The following is a 17,155-nucleotide window of genomic DNA, read 5'->3' as shown; positions in this document are numbered from 1 at the left end:
CAGTGATGTGGCAGCGTTCTCTGCATCGACTGTGAGGTCACAGAGAGCCCCAAGGGGTTGACAACCAGGACAAGGATGTTTGGAGAGGGAGGGCTTGGAGGGACCTGGAGGCCTCCTGCGAAATGTGAACTGGGTTTGGATCAGACTGAATTCCCTTTCTGTCGCCTCCTAGCCTCAGGTTCCTCGTCCATAAAACGGGGACAGTCATTCCTCCTTCCTCCAGGGTAGTCGGCGTGAGAGTGATTCATGACCTGCTCATGGACTCAGACACTAAGCAACAGGGTCAGGACTGGGCTGAGGTGTGCCCACCTCCAAGGCCCAGCCTCCCGCCCTCCGAATTAGTAAAGACACACTGCTGTATCCAATCTCAAAACGACAGTGGCCCCACACAGCAGTTTATTTCTCTGTCTCGGAAATTGACTCAGGGCCGGTGTTCTCATTGGCGAATGGCTCTCCCCACAATGACGATTCAGAAACCCAAGCTGCTTCCGTGGGTGGCTCTGCCATCTTATAACTGAGTGACTCCCGAGGCCACCGTGGTCATCTGCATCTCGGTGGGAGAGGAAACAGCGTGGCCGGTGGCACGTGGAGAATTTCTATCGGTCGGGCTTGGAGGCGGTAGGCATCATGCTCACGTGTCCTGGCTGGGGCTCTGTCTCCCGGCCACTGGAAGGTTCAGGCCGGTGAGGAATGCTGCCTGGCTGTGTTGGCAAGAAGTTCCTCTTGCCGGGAAACGACAGCACTCAGGAGGGGTCTGGAGGATGCTCCGGGAGAAGGGCAGGGCTGGTAGCCCCGAAGAAACAAGGCCACACGCCTTGGTTGGGGCCCAGGAGCAGATGCTGAGACCAGATTGGAGTGCACACTGCGGAGTGGGGATGGGATGCCACCATGCATGGCAGAGGAGAAGGGCCTGGAAGTCTGCCAAGGGGCATGTTCTCAGGCCAGGTGCCATGGCGGGCAGCTGAAGCCCACACCCGCAGGGACTCTGGGAGCCAGGGTGGAATGGAGACTCAGAGTTGTCCCATGAAAGGCTGGGGCAGCTGGGGGGTTAGTACACACACACCGCAGTCGGTGGTCGAGGGCTGCTCCCGGAGGGTGTCATCCGCTGGCTCTCCTGGGCTCTCCTGTGGCAAAGGGGGCCTGGGAGAGACAGGTACAGGCAGATGGAAGCCTGGGGGTGTGCACCTAGTGGTCAAGGTGAGGGACCTGAGTGGGCTCTCACAGTGTCTGCTACACTCAGCAAATGTGCAAGGGACACTCAATTCCCTTCCTTCTTCTTCTTCTTCTTATTTTTTTTTGGTTTGTGCTCCTAGCAGGAACTGGACTCCAGACTCTCTGGTCCACAGGCCGACGCTTCAACCCCTGAGCCAAACCAGCCAGGGCTCAATTCCCTTTCTTGATTGGTCCCCTGAAGGGATAGGGCAGGGGTCAACTCCCAGCCTGCAGCTAGGTCTGTCATCTGAGCCTCCGATCCAATGGCTCCCAGAGCCTGGAGGCAGCTGCATGGCCAGGGGTGGGCACTTGGCTCGGAGTTAGTTCCCTGACCTGAGCTGGAGCCTAGGTCTGGAGCTTCTTAGCTAGAGACCTTGAGCAAGAAAGTCATTTCCTCTCCCAGCCTCCGTCTACTCTCTGCTCACTGGGTGCCCACTACGTACATGGCCTTGCACCGTGCTCTGAGGATACAAGTGAGGACACAGTCACGCCCAGCCCTCCTTTGTGCCGAGCTGCTTTGTGGGAAAACAGGTGGGGGTGGGTTCTGAAAATCATAGAGGATGCCCCCCACACACCCCACACCCAGTCTCAGGAGGCAAATGTAGTTCCTTTGCAGCAATATTTACTGAGCATCTCACCAGGCCCTATGCCTGGAGCAAGGGTCTCTACCCTGGAGGCACCGACAGGTTCTTATCTGTAAAGTGGGTATGCTCACTGCCCCCTGTGAGATACGATCAGGACTGCCTACACAATTTGCAGGGCCTGGTGCAACATGAATACAGCTCCTCGTTAAAAAATCAGCAAGAGTTTCAAGGCAGTAACAGCAGAGGGTGAAAACAAGGGTGTCCGAGTGCCGGACGCCATGTGCCTGCTCTTGCACGAGATCGCGCTGCACACAGATTTTGTAAACGGCAAAGTGCGGGCTCACGTAAGAGTTGCTGATTAACCAAGGGCGGCGGGAGTCCGGATGGGCAAATGGGTGAGTGGCACCCACCCTGAGTAAGGCCAGGCCCTGTCCAGAGACAGTGAGAGTCTTGACAGCTGCTGCATACCCTGGGGAGTCAGACAGACTGTCCTCAAAAAGATCCAGCCAGCCCCCTGACCTTGGCCAAGGCCCAGACACCCTGCTCCCAGGTCAGAGGGGTTTGGCAGCCTCGGGACCCAGATTGGAGGCACAGACTGTATACTTATATGAGAATTTCAGGCTGTGCTTGGTGACTCATGATGACACCCAGGACAGGGAAGCCTGTTAAGGCCAGGGTACCAGCTCCCCAGTCCCATGCTCCCCATGGCAAATGATGCTCAGCATGGGGTGCTGCTCTATCGGGAGGTATGGGTGCCCCCAGCATGCTCAGCTGGGCCCGTGGATGGCCCTCCAAAGGAGCCCTCAGGATTTCATCTGGGTACAAGCATTCTCCTGGGATAGGTCTGTCAACAAGAGGCACGTGAATCTCTGAAAATATTAGATTTGTATTTGGGGCTGTCTGAGGACTCCCCAGGGCAGAGCTTCAAGAAACCTCAAAAGAGAGCTCTCACTTCATGGAAATGAGGGGCACTTATATAGGCAGAAAGTAGGCAAAGGTACGTGCGGTCCATCAGTAGTTACAATAAAGGGGCATGCGCCTCTTCCATGATTCATAGCTTTACATCAAATGGAAAAAATGTATGGAAACAATGAAATTGCCTTGAAAATTTTTGAGATGCATTTTATCTGGGCGTGGAAAGCAGAGGCACTGTTTTCTGAAATCACTGACCTGTAGGTTGTATATGTGTGAGGATCCCCCATGGCCGCCTTCGAAGGAATTCAGACAAGCTCCTCGCTCTCCCCTGGTTACTGATTTTGTCAGGGTAGCTCTAGCACCCTTCCTTGCCTCGGGCCCAAGATAGCCTTGAAGTGCACATGACCATGCTCCTCGTGTCCACCTGGGTCCCGAGAGCCCCCGTGATCCAGCCCCGAATCCTTAGCCTGTCTCCTAGGTGTTTCCTGGCCCAGCCCAGATGTTCCGTAGGTCAGAAGCCTGCAGGGTTCGGCTGGCTTCTCTTCTCAGGGTCTCCTCAGGCTGAAGGCGGGGCCTGGCTCTTCTCTGGAGCCTCTGGGGAAGAAGCTGCCCCCAGACTTATTCAGGTTGTTGGCGGAGGTCCGTTCCTTGCAGCCGCAGGACGAAGCTCGGGTTGTTGCCTCATCCCAGCCTCCCTCACCTGAGTCCCTCTCACTCTCGAATCTCTCAGGCTTGTTCTGCTACCGGCCAAAGAAGATGCTCTGCCTACAGGTGTGTAGGAGTAGATCAGACCCACCCGGGAGGTCTCTGTCCCACAGTCCACTGATCCAGAACCTGAATTACCTCTGCAGAATCCCTTGAATCACAGTGGTGGTTGCGGCCGGGCCTTGGGGCTGGGTGAGGAACTGGTCCACCTCTGACCCCTCCTCCTGCTCTCTGGACCCCATGCCCTCCTGGTTCTCTTCTTCCCTCACCGCTGCTCCTGCTGGTCTCCTTGGTGACATTCGCCCACGACCGCCGGCATTTTTTTAGAACATCAGGACTCCCTAAGAAAGTGATAATAAAGAGAGGGCTGGGTCCAGGCCACCCAGGGAGCTGGCAGAAGTCACCCCAGCTGGGAACTCTCAGCTCCTGCTCAGGCAGCTCATGTCCCAGAGGTTGGGGGCCTCGCTCATTAAGCTCAGTGGATGGAGTGACCGCCCAGGGTCAGGTAATTCCCGGGAGACTGCAAAGTGCTGAGTCACCCTCTGATGGGGGCGTGAAGGTGGGGTGGGTGATCCAGACAGAACGGGCTCTTTTGCCAGCTTGGCTGGAGAGTGTTCAAGACGGCCTGGCCTTAAGGGAGGGACACTACAGAGAGATATATTTGGACTCAAAGTGAGGAAAGGCAGTTGTTCTAGCCATCAGAGTGACCCAGGGGTGAACATAGCTACCTTGAGAGGGAATGAGCTGCCTGTCGCTGAACATATGCTAGTCCTCATTTTCTGATGCCTTAGTAATAACAGACACTGTACTGAGCACTTTATATATGTCATCTTTAAGCCTTCATTGCTCGATCACATGAACACTACTGTCCCCAGCTTACAGATGAGGAAACTGAGGCTCAAAGAAATGGACCCACTGATGGTTATGCAGATGGTTAGTGGGGGAGCCATGACTCAAACCCAAAGCTGTGTATCTCAAAATCTCTGCTTGTACCCATACATCCATTGAGCACCTGCTATGTGTCCAGCAGGGACCATTTATTATCATTTTTTTTTTTAATTTTTAATTTTTTTATCCTTACCTGAGAACATTTTTGCATTTATCTTCAGATAGAGGGGAGGAAGAGAGAGAGAGAGAGAGAGAGAGAGAGAGAGAGAGAAATACTGATGTGAGAGAGACACAACAACTGGCTGCCACCCACACAACCCCAACCAGGGCAGGGGACAAACTACAACCGAGGTATGTGCCCTTAGCGGACACCAAACCTGCGTCTCTCTGGTCTGCGGGCTGACACTAACCGCTGAGCCAAACCAGTCAGGGCTTAAATATTATTTTATTAATTTTTTAGAAAGAGAGAAACATCGATGTCAGAAACATCAATTGGCTGCCTTCTGTATGCCCCCTACTGGGAATCGAACCCGAAACCCGGGTTCGACTGTGCCCTGATTGGGAATCGAACCGGGACCTCTCAGTCCATGGGATGACACTCAGTCCACTGTGCCATGCTGGCAGGGCCATCAGGGACCATTAGGCTCTGTCCGCTCCCTCATGGAGATCACATTACAGTAGAAGTGAGATAATCTGGAGTAATGAGCCATAAAACAGAACTGGACGAGGACAGGTGAAACCAAGAGCAAGCTGGAGTCAGGGAGACTCGGGTTGGTCAGAGGAGCCACTCTGAGGTGATGGCATCTAAGCTGAGACCTGACAGGCGAGAAAGCTTAGAGAACATTATGAAGAGCTGGGAGAACAGTGCTCTGAGCAGACAGAACCACAGGTGCAAAGGCCCTGGGGTGGGGCAGGGGAAGACCAGTGTGGAAGGAATGGCCAAGGTAAGAGACAGATCATTCAGGGTCTGGTTAGCCAGGATTTGACCTTCATTTTAATTATTGGAGGATTTTAAACCAGCAGTGTGCTGCAGATACCTCATACCAGCTGCTAAAAATCATATTTTAAATCTTCAGGTCTTTTGCAAGCAGATTATTAACTATTAATAGTTTGAAACCAGCCACGATGGGAGCATTTACACCATGGAAAATGGTAAGCACCATCCATCATGACTTTTTGTTCCCTGGGCAGCAAGGTGGTTAGTTATTTACCTGCATAGCACTGATTTTAGGCAGGGACATGGGGAGATTGGGTTTGCACTTTAAGGAGAGCTTTCTCTGGTGGCCGGGTGAAGAATGGCCTACGGGGGACGGAGAAGCTGGGTGGCCAGGGAAGGGTGTAGCACTGGTCCATGCTAGAGAGATGGGGGTTTGGACCAGGGTGAGCCAGTGGATGGATTTGAGCGATTTTCAAAGCAGAACCAGTGGGCCTTGCTGAGACCTTCCCTGGTGCAGAGCAGGAATGAGGGTGTAGGAGCCAGGCTGGGGGTCTCAGGGGAAGTAGGCAAAGCACAGCTTCCTGGGCCCTGGGACTTGCTTCCTCCTGGGAGGGACAGATCTCCGCGAGTCTATCCCAATGGAGGCTTGAGAGAATAGAAGCAGTGTCAGGTCTTAGCAAACTTCCAGCGGAATAAATAGGCCGTGCTTGTCCTCCCCACACACTCGGCCCCAGCCGACAGGCTCCACACACTCGCGCCCTTCTCTGAAACCACCTCTGGCAGCCAACCCCAGCAACAGGGCTCATTGGCTCCAGCCCCTCCCTCCATCAAAACTCTGTCTCGGGAAAGGGTCCTGGGCTAGAGTCATTGCCACTGTGGTCTTCTGGAGGGAGACTGAACGGAGGGCAGAAAACAAAACTAAAGCTGATCAGTGCCTGCTGTGCGTGGCCCTGGGCTGCTGGCTTTCCTCACAGAAACGGTCATAGACGTTCCCCTCACCCCATCCCTACGATAAGGCCTGTGAAGTTTATTCATACCCTTCTAGACTTCCTCCTGCACGCGCACGCGTGCACACACACACACGCACAGATTTTTGAAAATGAGATGATGCTAAATGTTCCTTGTGGTTATCTCATTTCATCCTAGGTGCTGTTATCTCCACTTTGTATTTTAGGAAACAGAGACTCAGAGAGGTTATGTACTTTCCCTAAAGTCACACAGCTTGGAGGTGGTCTTGCTTGGCTCCACAAACTCACTCCTCACCCCCACATCACTTATTGCAGGGGAAGGCTGGCCATGCCCTGGGTGAGGACATTTGGGGCTGCAGGCAGTAGGGGTTGGAAATCTGGGCCTGAGGCCTGATCTGGCCCATTCTTCTGCTGTGCCTTGAGACTCAAGCTCTAGGGTCAAATTCCAGCCCCAGGAGTCCTTATTAAGGCTTTAACAGAGGTGGGGGGCAGATTCTATTGCCATTTAATTGTGACTCTGCCCTTGAAGCAGGCTCCCAGCTCCCACGGTTCCCAGCTGTCTGGAACAGACGGCCTTGCCTTGGGTCTGTCTTCCAAAGCCCAGGGGATAGACCAGGCTGGGAGGTCTGCGACCTGGGCCCCTCCCCAGCTGTGTAACCTTGGCAGTTCTGGCCTCTCGAAGCCTTGGTCTCCCCTCTTCTAAAGCTCTTTTCAGCCCCAGTGTAAGCCCCTTGTTCTTCCCCCAAACAAGGACGGTGGGTCTGCATCTTGCTGGGTGGGGAGGGGGAGGAGAGGGAAGAGGAAGAAGAGGGGGAGGAGGAGGAAGAGGAGGAGGAGGAAGAGGAGGAGGAGGAACCAGAGCTGTAAAGAGGACTCTGAGGTTAGGGAGGGAGTAGGGTGGAGCTAAAGAATAGCTTTGGAGTCTGTAGACCTGTGTTCAAATCCCAGCACGGGACACGGGCAGGTGCAGGGGGCTTGTGCTCAGGACAGCCCGTATTTGGTTTGATGTTCTGCCGTTGCTGACGTGACATTTTCCATGCTCTGAATGGGAACCCAGCATTCTCGTATTGCACTGAGCCCCACAGAATATGCCATTCCTGCGACCGGGTATTAGCCGCGCGTTCTTGGCAAGTTCCTTCGCCTCCTGGACCCTCCGTTTTCTCATCTGCAAAATGGAGCAGTGCTTCCCCCACCCTGAAGATTGCTTTGAGAAGTCGATGGGAGACTCCAGGCCAGGGGCCAGGCAGGGTAAATCCACGGTAGGTGTCAATCCCTGTAATTAGGACAGTCGCTCTCTAGGGCCGCCGGAGAAGAATCTCACAGGTGGCTGCGGTGTCTCCCAGCCTTGTCTCAGGGCTCTCTGGACACTGTACAGGACACTTCCGGCCAAAATTAAATCCTCACTGGGAAGCAAATCGTTCCACCATCCCTACACCCCACCCCTGCCTGTGCTGTACTGGGTCAAGTGGTTTAGGGCCCTGGGCTACTGGGAGTCTCCCCAAAAGCTGCCTGCCTTCTCTATGTCACACCTGTGGGACCCACACTGGATCTGTTTCCACATCCCAGCTACTCAACCTCCCAGACATTTCTAGAGTCCCGACTTCCTGAGTTAACATCTCAGCTCAACAATTTCCCAATATGAGACCTTGGGCAAGTCACTAATCCTCTGGGGGCCTCAGTTTCCCCACCTGTGAAGTAACAGCTTTACTGGCGGAGGTGTCATATTAAGTTAACCCCTGCAGGGAAAGTGCTTAGAACTGTGCTGGCAAAGGCTAGCTGCCACCGCTGCCGGCCTCCCTCCTCTGTCCACGCTGAGCGAGAGCATGCTCTGCAGGGCCAGCCTGACCGTGCCATGCCTCCGGCGAACCCTTCAGCTGCTGCCGCCTTCAGGACAAAGCCCCAGTCCTTGGCCTGGTTTATCTGAGCCTCAGTGTGGTGAGCTCAGCATCCATTTCTCCCTCTCCAGCCAATGGCTCAGGATTTGCTCTGGGAAACCTCCAGCCCCCCACTGTGATGTGACAGCCTCCTATGGTGTGGCCGTCAGTCAAACCAAGGGGTGGGCACATGACCCAGGCTCAGCCAACTGGGCAACCTCTCTAAGGACCTTGATTCTTGAGGATGCAGAGGACGATGAAAAGCGGTTGAGGAGGATTCATTTAGGGGGTATCCCCTGAATTCCTGTTGCCTGAACCTCCAGGGGTGCCCAGGGCCCCTATTCTCTCCGAGCCTGGGTCTTTAGGTTTTCTTCTGACTCTGTGCCCTCCCTCGCAGACTTCCACGGATGTCCTCTGCCCGGAGTAGCCTGGTGGGTTTCTGTTACAGGCAACCAGGGAGCCTGGCCCATGTTACTCTGGCTCCTGCTGACAGCTTCTCCAGCCGCATCCCAGACCACCCCCACTCTGACCTTCACCTTCTGTTCTTAGGGGTCTGCCAACGCAGACCATACATGCTGCTTTGTGCCTCTAAACCTTGTCGCTGCCGTTCCTTCTGCCAGGACGGCCCTTCCCGCCTTACTTCTTTATTCATTTATCCTCAAGAACCACCTCAGACACTGTCAACGCCAACCCTCCTCCCACCGCCAGGCTGGCTCTGACCTCTGGGCAGCCCTGGATCCTTCTCTCCTCTGCACCAGCATTCCCTGCCTTGTCTGAAGTCAAGGCCAGACCAGGCCCTGCTCGCCTTCATTTCTCAGGTGATGCTCAACAACTGTTTAATGGCTCTAGAACCATGGAGGGTCAGACAAAGGCAGCTCCTTGGGACCTGCTCAGGGCTTCCTGGGCCAGCGGGGACTGAATCCATTGCCCAGTGATGAGAGGTCATGAAGGGAGGTACTGAGGAGTGGGAGGTGGAGGCGCTGTCCCGCCCCAGAATCCCAATGAGCCCTACCCCTCTTACCTAGCCCTTGACCCAGCCAGCCTCCGTGCCCGCCAAGCCCAGCCCCAGCCCCAGCCTTTGATCCATAAGGCAGGGCCAGGTCCCAGACTTAGGTCCTGAAGGCTCCTTCAGCTTGCCTGCTCCCCTGCCCTGGGCCAGGCACGGTCTTTTAGCACTGTGGCTCATAGGACCATGTGCTATTTTTATAGGAAAAGACCATCCCCCCACCCTCCGCTACAATTTTCAGGACTGTGTGGATGAGAAAATGGGGCCTGAGAGGCAGAGCTGCTTGCCCTGGGTCACTCTGCAGTCACTCAGAGATACCCACCCACCTTGTTGGCTCAGCCAGCTGGCTGGGGCAGGCCATACTCTGCCCTCTGCCCTTGACTGCTGACCTTGACTAGGCCCAGAGTGGCACCTATTGGAGACTTATCTTGCTTAGGGATCCCCTGAGAGTCGCACATGGCTGGGCGACAGCATGCGGCTGGCTCCCTGGTAGGACCCCCACCCTCAGACTGAGTGTTTATGATGTGCTAGGTTCCCCAAGTATAGTCCTGGCCAGCCCCCATTACAGATGTGCACAGAGAGGAGAAACACCTGCCAGGTCACCAGCTAATAGGAGCTTAAACCGCCCAGCACCTGCTCAGCCACCAGGAGAGGCACAGTAGGCTGCCGCACCAGAATAACCTGGCTTCACTCTCTCCAGGGCCCCTACCTCACAGCCTGACCACAGGCATCTCTTTGACCTCTTTGTAGCTCAGTTTGCTCAGCAGTAAAATGGGTTGGAGAGACCCAGCTGATGTGGTTTAGTGGCCAGCTGGCACAGCTCTGAGCAGGAGACCAGAGGGTGACCTTGCAGGGGTCATGACCTGGGAGCTTCCTAATCACATTCTCATGTCTGACTCACACCATCACTGCAATGTCTCCCCAGGCAGAAGAAGCTGAAGAGAGCTGTCAAGAAGCACAGGTTTTTTGAAGACTATCTGATTAAGAGCCTTGAGAAAATCCCCAAGGGTATGTATGTAGCTTCCTCAGAAAGCCTGTCCTGTCTGTGGCACTTCCTAGACTCGAGTAGAGCACAGTGTGTGGCCTCACTGAGCCTCAAGCTCATCTCGGAATGGGGATCCACCAAGCCCCATGCCACCGTGTTTCGGCACAGGTGCTGAGCCAGCCTGCCGGGGGAACCTGTCATGTGGCAGGTTCTCAAGGTCTTGGTTTCTGTATCTGTACAATGGGAACAGCAACAGTTATGTGAATTAGATGAACTCATCTTTTATAAGCATGTAGCACAGGGCTGGGCATGTAGCTAGCACCCAGTAAATGTGAGCTACTGTAACTGGTATTTTGTCTTTGGTTTGTGTTTTGCTATTATCAACTAAAATTACACAGACATCTGAATGAGTTTTTGTATTTAGTTTTGTTTTATCATGATTTATACCAAAGTCCACTGTTACAAGTGCTGACTTGTTAGGAAAGGGAAGGGGAGACAAACATGTATTTTTATTGTCATCGTATTATCATCCCAACATCATTAATAATAAAAATAACTATTACCACTTATTAAATGTTTACTCTGTGCTAAATTATTTAGAAAATCTTTTTACCCTGCCTTATGAGCTTCTGAGAATTGTGTTATCTGGGCTCAGAGAGGTTAAGGAACTTGCCCAAGGTCACTCAGCCAAGAAGTGGTGGGGCTGGGTCTCAGACTCTGGTCTGACTTCATAGCCACTGCACAAAGTGCTGTGAAGCTGTGGCAGCCCCCAAAACTCGACCCTTGGGGTCAAGAAAGGCTTTACAGAGGAGGTGGCCTCTCATGGGGTTCAAATGAATTCTGCAAAGGGGAACAGCACTACAGGCAGGGGGAATAGCACAGACATGGGCTGCAGTCACGGCCCCGCATGGTGGGTTTGGGAATGGGTTTGGGAATGGTTCTGGAGCACCAGAACCTGGCAGGGGCTGCTGGAAGACATGACTGGAAGGTTGAGCAGTACAAAAGAGCCTTGAGCACCGAGGCAAGGAGGTGTATAGGGCTCCAGGTCGAGCATGGGGCTTGAAGCAGACTCAGCACCCACTGTTGCTTCTGGTAGCTTCATGGTTTGAGGCCTTCCCAATTCAGCAACTCAACCCTGTTCAACCCATTCAAAACGAGTGACTGTCAGAGCTGGGGACCTCCATCACTCAGGATGACAGCAATTCCTATCCCCTTCTTTCAGGCTCCCTGGATCAGCATTTTCTCCTCAAAGGCAGTTTCTTCCTCACTGGGCAGCCTGGATCCAGAATCTGAGATTGCTAGGCAGCCTTTCAATGCTGATGCTTCTTTTGAAGAGGCAGGAGGTGGGTGACGGGCCCCCTACAGCTGCTGGACCAATCCTGCTATCTTAGAGCAAGTCCTGCGTGGATTGTCTGACACCTCTCAACTTTGGGGCTCCAGCTGGAGTTCTGGGGCAACAGCACAAATCCCATCTACCTTCTTAGCATCACCCATTGCAGGGAGCAGATGAGGGCTGACTCTCCTACTCACTGATCCTACCATGGCTGGCTTGTCTCCATTGGCTACAATGAAGGGGAAGAGCCAGAGGAGGCCCAGAAGGTCCTGGTGGAGGTCTTGGTGGAGTACTAGAAGAAGCTCTTCAGAGTTGGTAGGGCATTCAGAAACATCTTGAGGCCTTCTCCAGGATGAGCCAAGCTGTCCACCAGAGTCTGGAGTCTCTAGAGGAGAGCCATAGAACTCTTACCCTGGTAACAGCTGCCTGCATTCTGGCTTATTGCCCTTGGACCAGGGGCCTGAGGTCATAGGTCCCTCTACACCCCCGGGGAAGGCCTGGAACAGTGGTGGGCTGCTGAGAGGCTCTGGATGGGGTCATCACTCCAGCGACTTTCTCTTTATCCCTTTCTCTCCCCTTCTGCTGGCTGACTTGGGTTTCTCCTGAGACTCAGCTGATGCTTACAAGGTGTTCTTCATGGTAGAAAAGCCATGAGTTTTGGATTCAGACAGACTGGGCTTCACATTCTAGCTCAGCCTCTAACTAGATGCATGACCGTGGGCAAGTCTCTACCCTCTCTGAGCCTCAGTTTCTTTATCTGTCAAACAGGGGCAATGCAACTTAGCTACTAGGTTGTTGAGAGACACCAAACTCAAACTGTCTCAAAGTAAGTGCCCCCAAGAAGTTCTCTCTCTTTCCTTTTTGGTTAATCTTGTAATAAATACAACTTTCACCAGGAAGGATGGGCATTCCAGGCAGAAGAAACTGCCCCATCAAAGACATGGCATGAAAAATTTGCGCGCTGTAGCTGGGGCCTGGGGACAGAGGGGGAAGGGGACAACAGAGGGAGAGGAAGGCCCACAGGTTGGTTGATTCTTGCGCAGTAACATGGTGAGAGGTTTGCAGCTAGTCTCTTCCCCCCTAGTGGCAGCACTGAAAACCTACACCATTTGTGCCTTTTTTCCTTCAGAGAACCAGGACCCTTTATGGGTGAGGGGCACTGTGACAAGCATTTCACATGCTTTATCGCATTTAAATCTCACCCCAGCACCTTCAGGTAGGTGCTTGTATTCCCAGGGCTGAGATGAGGGCGGGTCAGTGTGTTAGTGCAGGGTTGGCTCCCATCCTTATTTAAAATCGTTATAGTTTTGCCCCGGCCAGTTTTGCTCAGTGGTTAGAGCATCGGCCCATGGACCGGAGAGTCCTGAGTTTGGTTCCCACTAAGGGCATGCACCTCGGTTGCAGTTTGTCCCCTGCCCTGGTTGGGGTCATGTGGGTGGCAACTACTTGATGTATCTCTCTCACATCGATGTTTCTCTCTCTCTCTTCCTCCCTCTCTCCCTCCCGCTCTATCTGAAGATAAATGCAAAAATGTCCTCAGTAAGGATAAAAAAAAATTGTAATAGTTTTGCCTTGGTGGGTTTGGCTCAGCGGTTAGAGCGTCACTCTGCAGATTAAAGGGTTGCAGGTTTGAGTCTGGTCAAGGGCACGGCACGTACCTTGGTTGCAGGTTTGATCCCTGGCCCCGGTTGGAGTCGTGCAGGAGGCAACCAATCGATGTGTCTCCCTCACCTCCATGTTTCTCTCTCTCCCTCCCTCTCTCCCTTCCACTCTATCTAAAAATCAATGGCAAAATGTCCTCAGGTGAGGATTAATAAAATAAATAAATAAATAAATAAATAAATAAATAAATAAATAAATAAAGTTGTAATATTTTGTTCATCATGGACTTTTTTGCATTAACTTTGATTTTTTTAATAACATTGCATTAAGCTCTGATCGGTTTGGCTCAGCAGTTAGAACGTAGATCTGTGGATCAAAGAGTTGCGAGTTTGGTTCTGGTCAGGGCACATACCTTGGTTGCAATTTGTCCCCAGCCTTGGTTGGGGTTGTGAAGGAGGCAACCAGTGGATGTGTCCCTCTCACATTGATGTTTCTCTCTCTCTCTCTTTCTCTTTCTCCCTCCCTCCCACGCTATCTGAAGATAAATGGAAAAATATCGTGTAATGAGGATTAAAAAAAAAAAAAAAGAATAAGAAAGAGAAAAACAAAACAAAACACTGCATTACAATATTATTTATCTTAATTGTTGAGGTTGTTTGATGCCCCCTTAAATCTTTACACCTTATTCACAGCCATCTGTTCTTCTCATTTTCGAGGCAAAGAAACTAAGGCTCAGAGAAGTGAGAACACTGTGTACGTCCTGTGTCTTCCAAACACTGCCATGGAGCCTTGAGCTGGTGTGCTCAGCACAGCGCTGTGGCCGCAGGCCTGCGCACAAAAGGCCATTTGCAGCCTTGCTCCCCAGTTGCCCCTTGAGGCGAGGAGGGCAGAGACTGTTGGCTCTGGTTATGATGAGGAAAACAAGATTCCGGGGGCTGAGTTGGGATTTAAACCCCAGGTAGCCTGAACATGCCCTCTGTTGCATCTCCTGGTGTTTCATTTTTTGTTTTATTTATTATTATTATTATTATTATTATTATTATTATTATCATCCTCACTGAGGACACTTTTGCATTCATCTTCAGAAAGAGCGAGAGGGAGAGAAACATCAATGTGAGAGAGACATATCGAGTGGTTGCCACCCACACAATCCCAACCGGGGCCAGGGACAGACTGCAACTGAGGTACATGCCCTTAGCGGGAACCGAACCTGGGTCTCTCTGGAACACGGGCCAATGCTCTAACCGCTGAGCCAAACCGGCCAGGACTCTCCTGGTGTTTTAAACGGCCCCAACCACCCAGATTTGTATCTACCTCCCACCCCATCATCACTCAGGCCACCCTGGGCAGTGGGCTTCCTGAGACCTGGGCAGGCTTGCTACATGCAAGTGACCCAGCTCCTCTCACCACAGAGCCTCAAGATCCGGCTGTGTCTGCTGCAGAAGAGGCATCACCATAGGCATGAGCAGCAGTGGCAGTTGGAACATGATGTCACCTACCTGAAAGACACGGGCAGCTATAATGGGAGTCCAGTCTGCTGGCCCAGGGGCAGGGGCAGGGGCTGGGAGCTGCTGTCTCCTCACCTGCAACACACACCACTTACCCACTTGTTAGCTTCAAAGGCCTTCTCTAAGATGAGGCAGGCGTTGCTTTACAGATGAGAAAACTGAGGCCGCAGATAGTTAAGGACCAAGCAGCTCTACCAAGGGCCACAGCTGGGATCCCCTGGCATATGCTGGGTGCTTACTCAGTCCTTCTACCACGCATGTGACTAATAACAAAATAATGATGTTTATGTGAGTGGTTATTGTGCACTGTTTTCAGTAATTCTTATATCTCTTCGATCATTACTGGGGAGTGCTTAGTACAAGGCCTAACCCAGAAATGGCACTCCTAACTATTGCTTTGTTCTTACCCATACCTATTTCATAGATCAGAAAATTGATGCTCAGGAAAGTAAGCCATGGTCAAAGTTCATGACCAGAGGCCAACATTTTTTAACCTAAGCTCTCACGCTGCTTCTTATTGGCCTTGGGAATGAGAACTAATTACCCTCCTAACCTCCACCCCCAGTCCCCACCTAGCAGAAAGACACCGAAACTGTGCCCTTCTAGCCCCAGGGGCTGCTGGGAGGACACAGGGAGTGAGGCCTGGGGCACAGGGCTGTTCTGGGCATACTCCACCTGGACAGGGTGCAGCCAATTAATGTAGGGCCTTCTCAGGCCCCATGGGATCCTAATTTGAAAGACATGAAAGTTGAGTTTTGTAGGCTGCTGACCTCCAAGGAGCTTAGAGAGGGAGTCAACTGGCCACAGTTTGTGGAGCCCCTTCTGGATCTGTTTAAGTTGGGAAGCAAGGTGGTTACAGCTGATCACCAGCCTACCGGCCTGAAGTCCAGTGCTCAGGTACTGCTCGGAGTGAGGAGCGCTGGGTCCCTCCATGCTTCTTCCCAGCCCCTGCCCCAGGTGTGGACCGCAGACATCTCCAGCCAGGACCCTGGGGATGAGAGGGATTGTTCAAAGTCTCTTTGGGAGTGGAGCCCAGGCCAGGAAGAGATGGCTCCTGGCTCCAGAATGTTATTCTGACCTGACTGAGCTGGGGCCAGGGGGCCAGGGGATGATGGGAGGGCCTGTGCCGCTGCCTCCCCATCCTCCACCCCCGCCCCCCACCCCCAGCCTCCTCTTGCAGAACCAGCTGTCCAACTATGTGCAAATATGGCTCAGCAGCTGCTTCTCTGGCTGTGTTGTACTCAAGAGCATGGGCCTCTTCGACCTGATTCAGGTGATGACTCCCTGCCTCCTAGGCTGGCCCCAACTTCAGCCTGTCCTGGGCCTCGGCTCATGCTACATTCCTGTTTAGTCCCCCATTAGTATCTCCCTCCATGGCTGCATGAGCTCCTGGTGCTGTAGGTCTTGGGGTCTCTTAGACTGTCAACAAACTTGTGATGAGCACCTACTAGGTGCAGGATCAGAGGCAGGTGTCAAGGAACTCCTGCCTTGCCAGGTCTTTATGTGTAGCCCCACCCTGGCACATCATCACACACATACACAGTGTACACAATCACACATTAATCACGTGCTCTCTGCACACCTAACTATACACATGAAACATACAGTGACACACCTGCAAGCACACACACCAAGACGCACACAGATGTCACATGTTGACATGCACACAAGCTGGGAGGGGGCATTTCAGTGACGAAGGAGCCTCTGTGCTGGTTCTTCAATTTATTTATTTTTTAATTTTTACTTATTGATTTTAGAGACAGAGGAAGGGAGGAAGGGACAGAGAAAGCGAAAAAGCGAGCGATATTTGTAGTTGCTTCCTGTATGTGCCCTGAACCAGGGATTAAACCCAGACATATTTTTTTTAGTTTTAATAATAGTTTTATTGTGATATAATTCATATAACATAACATTTTCCCTTTTAAAGAGCACACTTCAGTGTTTTCAGTATAGAATTGCACAACCATCATTAGTATCTAATTCCTGAATATTTTCATCACCCCCAAAATATATTTTGCTTCTGGCTTCTTTCCCTTCCCATAGTGTCAAGTTTCAACCATATGATAGCATTAATACTCCATTCCTTTAAATGACTGAATAATAGTCTACTGTTTGTATATACCACATTTTTGTTTATCCATTCATCAACTGATGAACATTTGGGCTGTTTTTATTTTTTCTGACTATTATGTATAATGCGGCTATGGACATCATGAACATGTTTTTGCGTGGACATATCTTTTCATTTATTTGGGGTATTTACTTAGGAGTGGAATTTGAGTCATGTGGTAACTCTATGTTTGACATTTTGAGAAACTACCATACTGTTTTCCAAAGTGGCTGCATAATTTTATAAACTTATTATCAGTATATGAGGCTTCCAATTTCCCCCATTTCCTTGTCAACAAGGAAATGTCTTTTGTATTGTCTGTCTATTGTTATTTAGCCATCATTGTGGTTTTGATTTGCATTTTCCTGATAACTAATAATGTTGGTCATCTTTTCATTAAGTATTTACTGGCTATTTGTACATCTTCTTTGGAGAAATATCTATTCAGATCCTTTGCCCATTTTCTAATTGGACCATTTCTCTTTATTATTGAGTTGTAAGAATTCTTTATCTATTCTGGATACAAGT

The 17,155-nt window shown here is 51.7% G+C and overlaps 1 protein-coding gene across 1 annotated transcript; it reads left to right on the top strand.

The window, feature by feature from the left end:
* Positions 1 to 2,074: 2,074 nt before the first annotated feature.
* On the top strand, positions 2,075 to 15,968 carry CCDC197 (coiled-coil domain containing 197). Its single transcript, XM_036251361.1, is given in 10 exon segments — positions 2,075 to 2,140; positions 3,272 to 3,350; positions 4,016 to 4,088; positions 10,015 to 10,096; positions 11,635 to 11,725; positions 11,728 to 11,822; positions 14,422 to 14,541; positions 15,355 to 15,474; positions 15,698 to 15,790; positions 15,936 to 15,968. Coding segments are annotated over 10 exon segments (852 nt in total).
* The last annotated feature ends 1,187 nt before the right edge of the window (positions 15,969 to 17,155 follow it).

Source organism: Molossus molossus, unplaced genomic scaffold (assembly GCF_014108415.1).
Source record: "Molossus molossus isolate mMolMol1 unplaced genomic scaffold, mMolMol1.p scaffold_m16_p_1, whole genome shotgun sequence".
NCBI classification, from domain to species: domain Eukaryota; kingdom Metazoa; phylum Chordata; class Mammalia; order Chiroptera; family Molossidae; genus Molossus; species Molossus molossus.
This window is presented reverse-complemented; position numbering and strand designations above follow the sequence as displayed.